Here is an 8,950-nt window from a genome sequence, read left to right as displayed (position 1 = left end):
GTGTTTTGAAGATTTTCTTACGAAACAGATGATGATGGATGCCTGCCTCAGTTACCTCAGTCTCTGTGAAAGCTAAAAATAAATAACACAAAAATAACCCGAAGCGCCGTTGTTCTGCAGGAAATGCTTCCTCTTGTGTCTCGTGTAATAAAATGCCCCAAGAGACAAAAAAAAAAAAAGAGTCTGAACTATAAAGCACTGTGTGTATACCACGTTTTGCCTGGGAGCAAGCAGCTGAAATTCATGGCTAAGTGTAATTTAGCTATTGGTAGTTTTTCAAGCCATGGAGGCTCTGTGGACCTTTTAGACAATGATTTATACAGAACATACGCACAGGACATATAGGTGTGTGTGTATATATATATAAATAAATATATTCATCTATATCTAGCTGGATGTGAGACATAATCTTCTTCCAAGGGTCTAACTGGCCAGTCAGGAGGCCACTCTGGGGCCGACGGGTCGCTGATCAGTGAATCTCTGGTGTTCGGGGCTGCCCGCATCAGGTGTTCTGGTACGACAGCTCAAACATGGTGCAGGCCTCCTCCAGACTCTCGTCCATGTTCAGCCTCTGCCAGAAAGACTTCTGCTTCTTCTGCAGCTCTCGGCGGACACACCTCGGGCAGGGGACAGACTTTTCTTTGCATTCAGAATGGAAAACGGCTCCACAGCTTTCACACCTGCAAAAGCCAACCGTGGACATGATGACCAAGACACAAACACTTGAAGGCCAGTGGCCTCTGGGGCAGCTAGGAGCACAATCGGTTATTCTGGACAACCCTGCCCATGGGAAGAGAAATGACTCACAGACATGGGCTGTCTGCTTTTCCAAAATGCTCAAGGTTCAATTTCAGTTGAAAAACATTTTTGTTTTCCTGATGCGAACTAGCTTATGGCGTACGAGTGGGGGGAGCTGGCAGTCGCCTGGCAACTCTGATTCTAGTGACAATGGACAGAGCACTGGAAGCTCCGTGTGTTCGCTTCCTCTCCATTGAGAACGAAGTGCGGGTAGTAACTCCAGGGTGAAGAGGCAGAAAATGAGGGGGAAGTGCAAGCGCAAACGTCTGCACACCGGCGACACCCCCGTGTTACCTCTGTGGAAGTGGAGTTTCTACATCAGTTACCATGAACCAAGTGGTTCTCTGTTAACTCGCTGCCTTTATTTGACAGTATGAAAAGGTGAAAAGACACATTTTCATTTTCTGAATGATATCCTGTGGTCTATCAACTCGTGTGAGTTTTTTTAAAAATTAGGAAAAACCTCCTGCCTTTATAAGTCTACCTTTTTAACACAAGCATGAGCAATAAAACATGAGAGAGTGAGGAAGAAAACATTTCTTTTTCCAACAAGACGACAGATATTGTAATTTATAGAGAGGAGACATTCCAGGTGGATGACTAGTTTGTTGTTTGGCTTACTGGAAGCCTGCACAGGAGTCTGAATAGCTTGTTTTTACTGCAAAGTTTTTAATAATGAGTAACTGACAAGCTCAACTCTAGCTGCCCCAGCGAGTGGCTCGCCAGTGTGGACCGAGTTCTCATCCTTCCACAAAAGTGACAGGCCACTGTTACCTCGCCCTAGGAGCCCAGGGATTGTGCCTGCAGGGTTTTGTTCAGCCACCAGCATGCAGGGACTGGGTTCAAAGAGGGCTGTGAAGGAGTCAGTCCTCAGGGCTCACCCTCGGGTTCTTTTGCTTCTCCCCCAGCATCTGGAGATTCAGTCCTGGGCACAGGAGGGTCTTGGGGGCACTGTTCCTGCCACTGACTTACCCCTGGCACCATTCAGGATTCAGATGCTTTGGCCAAAGGAGTATCTTCCTACCCACCCATACCTTGGAGAGGAAGCGACTTGGAAGGAGAGAGACACTGTGGGGGCAGGGGGACAGTGTTCCAGCTGGGGGACCGGAAGACAGGAGCTTCCCTGCACCCAGCAGCCCCAGCCCCGGCTAAGCTTTCTGGGCCAAGTGAAACGTGGTGGTGGTTAGGAGAGCCAGCAAGGAGCACGTCATGTCAATTCCTGGCTGTAAGATTGCTATGAACTGAATTGTGTGCCCCTAGAATTCCTGTGTTGAAGCCTTAACCCCTAGTGTGACCATATTTGGAGAGAAGGTATTTAGGAGGTAATTAAGGATAAATGAAGTCACAAGGGTGAGACCCTGATTCAACAGGATTAGTGTCCTTACAAGAAGAGACAACAAAGCTCTCTCCCCAGCCCCACGGCAGAGGAAGGACCACATGAGGACACAGAGAGAAGCCAGGAGAGGCCTCACCAGAAACCAACCCTGCTGGCACCTTGACCTGAAACTGCCAGCCTCCAGAAGTGTGAGAGGTACGTTGCTGTTGTTTAAGCCACACAGTCTGTGGCATTCTGTATGGCAGGGCAAGCAAACTAAGATAATGACCTCGAGCCAGTGCTCTCGCTGTTCTGCGCTTCAGTTCCCTTATCTGCTGAACAGAGATAACATTGGCACCCACACCTCATGTGGTGCTGCGAGCCTCAAATGACGTCTGGCATGTCCCTGGCCATGGTAAAGGACTGCTGCTTCCAGCGAGGCCCGAGGCCTGCTGCCTTTCTGGGAGGCTTCACCTACCTCACTACAGTGACCTGAGGACATCTCAGTCAACCCCCTCGTTGCCTAGCTGAGAAAACTGAGACTCCAGGAGGGCTACTGATTGTCTCCCAGGGACACAGCAGCTGGAGACGGAGCTGGGACCAGAACCCAGGGCTCCTGGCCGCCCAGCCAAGGCGCTTACTGAGCGCCACTCTCCTGGGCTGAGGCCTGGTCACCCGAGCGAGAATAGGGCGTCGCTGTGCAGGGACACACAGGGCCTCCAGTCGGAATACCTGTGTCAAATCACAAATCTTTCTTTATAGCTGAGTGACCTTGGGCAGGTTATTACTTCCTTGGTGCGTGGGTCTCGTTTGTAAAACACTGCTCACAATGTCCTTCCTCCTACTCACAATGTCCTTCTTCCTGCTGTGAGACTAAAGTGAACAGATACATGTGGAAGGATCCTGCAAACAGTGAGTGTGACACCCCCCTCACAGGTGACTCTGGTGCCTGCTTCCTTGACACTGGTGCTATCCTGCTCTTGGCAGGGTCACCTTTAGCAGTGCCCTCTCCCCGGCCCCTCCCTCCTTCCAGTGAGGATAAAGGTCAGACCCAGGCCTCTCTCGCCTAGGCCAGCTCCTCCCTAGTGGCAATGGCTTTGTCACCACTGGGTCACACCTCTGTAACCTCCTATCACTAAAGTGACACTAATGGTAGCTTTCTCAAATAAATTTCCTCCTTCCTGCCCCTTTTGCCCTGCTGGGTCAGTCAGTGATTTATACCTGCAGGATGTTGCCCCAGGGCAGTGGGTGATAGGAGGTTCCTTCCATACCACTCCCTTATCTCTGCTGATACCAGGCCCCTGCGAGGGAAGAGCCTGCATCTTATTGGATATTTCAGGGCAACAAACACCCATGCAGTGATGCAAAGACCAGCACACCTGCTCTTTCTAGCCAAAGGTCAGTAACTGAAAAAAAGCATGAGATAAAAAAATTAATGATTTCAACATAGTACCAATCCTGTTTTCTAACAATTTGTCACCCAGCAGGCATCTTTTAAACTGTGGTATGGACAGACTGATCAATGACCTTCCCACGTTCAGCCAGTCTATAGTTGATCCCTCCCCCACCCTAATTTTCTCTCTAAAGGTAAAGAATAAGGGCTGGAAAAGGAAGGAGAAAGGGAAATTGTTTTCTTATATAAAATTTATGGAGCTCTGTAATAAAAATGTAATGTGCAGGAAAAATATTTACATTAAAAAAATAATATATAGGCGTGCTCTTCTTGAAGAATAGGGCTTTATTAAAAAGGATTTTTCACTTTAAAAAGATTCACTGGCTCCTGAGTGTTTACCGAGTTTCCTGACTGTATTTAAAATGCGACTTAATGCACACAACTTTTCAGGAATACATCTTTCATATAAGGCAAATCTACTAATGTAATCATCTCTGCTGAAAATTGCAACAGGTAATGAAAGAGAAATGTCCCTTTGGTGTTCCTGCGTGAGACATCAAACGAAAGCCGGCGTCTTCATTTCTGAGTCATCCAGTGCAGCAATGAGCAGTTCCATGGCTTTTTGGCTGTTGCTGTACAGCACAGGAAACAAAGACCTCTGTCCTCCTTTTCCAGTGTCATAGAGAATGCAACTGCAGGGAGACATATTGACCTGACCAAAGTCATCCAATGGGTCTTTCCATTTTTTTCAGGAAAACATCCATTGCTTCACTTAATCTAGGGATCTCAGCTTTGGCACTATTGACATTTTGGGTCAGACAGTTTTTTGATGTGGGGAGTTGTCCTGTGCATTGTAAAATGTTTAGCAGCAACGTTGGTCTCTACCCACTAAGATGCCAGGACCAGTGTCCTCCCTCTCCCCAGTTGTGACAACCAACAATATCTCCAGACACTGCCAAATGCCCCTGGGGGACAAAATTGTCCCTGTTGAGAGCCATTGACCTAATCTATCTGCAAAAGGTATCACAGAGGGGGTATACAGGGAGTGCTTAGACAGCACCTCCCCACACTGAATTTGCAGATGTCACCTGTTGGCTTTTACCAACCAATAAGGTCTAGCACAGTGTATTCATATAACCTACTTACTCCAATTTTTCAATTCTACCCAAGATCCATCTTTGTGGTTGGCCCTCAGTGGCATTTATTTGCTCTTTGGCCGAGAACTCTGGGCTGTTTCACTGTGGTGTTTTCTGCTTCTTTACGCCCTACCTAGGCCACCTAGCAAATCAAAGCCAAAAGTTTTACATTTGTTTCATAAAATAAATCGCTTTCAAGCAACTGTGAAGCAGTTAGGCTTCAGCAGTTTCTGCAATGAAAAGGAGACCAGTGATACATCAAGGAGGCTGTTTACTGCAGAGAGGAGAGCTCAGCTTGAGTGAGGAGTCCTTGGCCCAGGTTGGCCTTGGCATTGCAGGGGTCTTGGGTCAGTTACTCCATTGCTAAACCTCACACTCCACAGAAGTTGAGTTAGATGATATCTAAGGTTCCTTTCAACTTGCAGATTTTGTGTCTGGGAGGAGAGGGGTGGGAATCTACTCTGGGTTGTTTACTACTCTCTCCAAATTTTCTTACTTCAAGTTCTATGGATGAATGAATGGAAACGTAGCTTGCTACCTCCTCCTTAGAAGTCTCACACTGACAAGCTGGGACTAAATGACATCAGCCTTAGGTGTAAAGCATTACTTTTATTTATTTGCATTGATTAATCAAGCTATGAAATAGCTTATATAAACTAGTATATACAACTCTGACTATCAGGAATTTGGCCAAAAGGAGCTGACTCTGCTCCTATCTCATAAAATTTCAAGTAAACATAAGGACTCCTTTTTAAGCCTTCTCCCAACCCTCATCAGTACCCTTTCTCCCCACAAAAAGAACAGAATTGTTAAATGTTGTGGGGTTTTTTTGGGGGGGGAGGGGAGGCTGGCTAGAGGCAGCAGCCATTTATCACCCTATATGGAAGTATTTTTGTGTTTTCACCACTGGCAGCTGTGCTGGAGTGAACCGGGTACATACACCACAAGATGTAGGACTGGGAAGGAAGGACTGGAGTTCTGCTTCTGTGGAAGCCCCAGGGGCCAACACTGCTAATTATCTGTGTGTGCCCTGGCAAACTGGTCCCCTTCCTGGGACAGGGGCAAGAGAACATCTCCACTATTTGGGGGCAACATAAATCTCACTTTGCGTCTTAGTAAGTGCACCATGGAATGAGACTATGCATTTTATGAACAGCCTTTGACCTAAACATTAGCTTACTGACCCATGGCAAGTGAGGAAGAAGTTCATAACCTAGATCTTAGTCTATTGCCAAGAGATAGGACAGACATGATGTTCTTATTATAGCTATCGAAACCAAGAAAACGAACCTGCTGCAAACTAGCAGAACTAAATATGTGCAGGGGAAAAGTTTCACTTCTCAAATATTATGGCAAAGAAGCAAGAATTCCTGGCTGCAGACAGTTTCCTGTTCTGGAATGCTGATGATGTGAGACCAATTAGAGACAGGCCCATTGGCTTTGTCTGCACCCTTCCAGATTCTGGCTGCACACAGGGAGGTCACAGGAAACTGCTAAAGGCCCCTGCCCCGAGTTGAGGTCACTGAAATGCTTCTGCTCTGTTCCTGTAGGGTTCTTCTCCTGCTGCGTTTTTATTTTTGGCTCAGATATTTCACTTGGATTGAAATTCAGGCTTCAGTTTGGTTGGATCTCTGACAAGCAAAAGGACAGGCCTGCAGAGCAGGGCAGAGCCTTGGCTGATTGCCACTCTGCAGAGCCCACAACGCACAGGGCGGGGCGCAGAAATAAGTGCACGTTATCAGGTATGCGAGTGCGGCTTTGTGTGTGGATACTATGTAAGGCGCCCCATACAGCCACGAGCTATTATTGGTTTTTCCAAGAAACCAAAATGATTACTTAAACCTCTTAGCTGAGGGAGGTAGTTATTGGGGCCTGGTTATTTTAATGTTTTGGGTTGGTGTTTTCTTCTGTTGTTGTGTAAGTAAACAAATATAAGCAAACAATTTGTAATTTGCTTAAATAGGACATCAGGCGATATCACGTATGGTGTATGCTTGCATGTGAGCATACGTGTATGTATGTTGTTCACAAAAATACACAGAACAGGTTTCTAGACATTCTAAGGTTAAATGAATTAAATATGATTTAAACAAATGATAAGATCCATTCTTTTGGGGGAAGTAGGAAGATTAAAATAAAAAAGGTTAACACTATTTCAGTAAGAAGCCGACAATAGGTTGGGTGCTGACAGCTGGGGAGAGAGAGTCCAAGTTTCACAGCTGCTGCTTGGAGCATCACCTCCAGTCAGGCTTTCTCCAGCCTGAACAGACATCCTGACTCTTCAAATGACCCTCTGTTTTGCTCAGTAGCTCAAGGACCCCAGGAGAAGCTATTCCAGTAGTTTTGAATGGCAAATTCAAATACAGTAAGATCGAAATTAGACATTTAAGTTAGGCAACATCTATACTGCCCTTTGCCTCTATTTATATATACATTATTTTTTTTTCTTTCCTTTTCTTTCTTTCTTTCTTTTTTTTTTTTTTTTAGAGATGGGGGTCTCATGTCTTACTACATTGCCCAGGCTGGTCTAGAACTCCTAGTCTCAAGTAATCTTCTGGTCTCAGCCTCCCAAGTAGCTGGGACTACAGGTGTGTACCTCCCACCCCTTGCCCAGCTAAATTATCTTTTTGATCCTTACAACAGCTCTCTTATTTTTATTAAGTCAGTCAGTAAGTAAATAGTTGCAATACAATAAAATACAATAACTGGCTTCTTATCTGGCTCCAGAGCTAGTAAGTGGGTGATGAACTTTGGACTTGATTCCAGTGTTCTGATTTGAAATCTGGCCCTCTTTCCCCTGTTACCAGCCACATAGTCCCTTAAGTTATTCAACACATGCCCAAATACCTGCTAAGACCCAAATCTGGGAAGAACAATTGGTATGTCCTGCATGGATCTTTTTATCTACCCTTTAAGCCTCAGAGTTAATTAAGGAGGGGTTTTCCCTGATTGCAGCCCACAAAGCATTAAGCTTTCACAGGTCTTGCACTTTTAGTTTGTAAACCAAGCTCAGCTAAATACCTTTGACAAAAGCTTTACTTAAAATCTTGGCTTTAAAATAGAATGTAAATAAAGGTTAATTAATTCATTTGTTAATTTTGCTACCCTACTGGGGACATTAACTGATGGTCATCTTTTGTGCAAATGCTCAATAAATCCTTCCTCCTAATTTTCGGAGGGCCACAGAATTTCTCAGTTATATTCTACATATGTGTATAAAATCATAATAGATTTGACCTCAAAGAAATAGTGTTTTGGGAATAAAGAAAAATAGATATTTCTGACACTTTTAAGTTTTTATTTTAAGGTTCACCTGGCAGTTAATGTAATTCTCAAGAAACAAATACCCATCTTTTCTTTGAATTATTTTAGAAAAATCTCCTTAATATTAGAAAAGTAAAGGAACTGTAGGAGGATTTTGCCCATTTCCTACCATTTCTGAAAAAAGCTAAAATGTATTATAATTGTAGCCACAGAGCAATGGTTTTCTTTAAAAATTCCTAAAGTGGTTCAAAATGCCTGAGTCCAAGGGATGTTTAAAATTGTCTTGCTACATCTAAGACAAAGGCAGTGAACATGAGAGTATTATTAGGCTAACATAGCTTAAAACAAATAGTCTTGGTTTATATACGTACTTCTGTTGATTTATCAGTCTACCTTTTTTGTGTAAAACTGACAAATTTAACTGTCAAGTTTTTGAAGTAAGCCCTTTTAAAAGAAATAATAATTTATAAGATGATACACTTCTAAGACTCTATGGGGCTCAATTTTATTTAACATATGCCATTTCAGTTCTTCAAAGTACAAAGATACTTAGTAGAGCCCAACTAAAAGAACTTTTCAAGCATAGGTACATTAAAAAATGCAAAAAAAGTCTGGAAAACTTATCTAATTTTACGAGCAGCATAAGTAGTTGTTGAGGAATAAGTTATTGGTTATTGATGTAAATTCAGGAGAAAGGCATTCAAATAAAAGATCAGAAGCATTTTGTCATTATTTTAGGTTATTCCCCTGTTTGTTTCCTGTCACTAAGACAATGCTCTTTACAAGATGGTATTACATAATTTTCTAATACTCAATTTATTCTAGGCTAGTGGTGTTCAAAGTGTGGTCCCTGGACCAAACCAGCATCACTAGAGGAATTGTTAGAAATGCAAATTATTAGATCCACTCCAGACTTACTGAGTCATGAACTCTGGTTGTAGGGCCCAGCAATCTGTGTTTTAACAAGCCCTCCAGGGAATTCTGATGCTTCTAGGTCAATCATTTTGAAAGACAGCAGGGCTTTTGTTTTTCATATATTTAAAA

At 43.8% G+C, this 8,950-nt stretch overlaps 1 protein-coding gene across 1 annotated transcript in view; it reads right to left on the bottom strand.

Moving 5' to 3' along the window:
* Positions 1 to 430: 430 nt before the first annotated feature.
* Positions 431 to 8,950, bottom strand: part of PLEKHM3 (pleckstrin homology domain containing M3) — a 147,185-nt gene continuing 138,665 nt past the window's right edge. Inside the window, exon 7 of the mRNA XM_069467828.1 lies at positions 431 to 680. Coding sequence (XP_069323929.1) covers positions 503 to 680 — 178 coding nt within the window. The 3' untranslated portion in view covers positions 431 to 502. The remainder of the gene's footprint in view (positions 681 to 8,950) is intronic.

This window comes from Eulemur rufifrons, chromosome 1 (genome assembly GCF_041146395.1).
Source record: "Eulemur rufifrons isolate Redbay chromosome 1, OSU_ERuf_1, whole genome shotgun sequence".
Classification (NCBI taxonomy): domain Eukaryota; kingdom Metazoa; phylum Chordata; class Mammalia; order Primates; family Lemuridae; genus Eulemur; species Eulemur rufifrons.
This window is presented reverse-complemented; position numbering and strand designations above follow the sequence as displayed.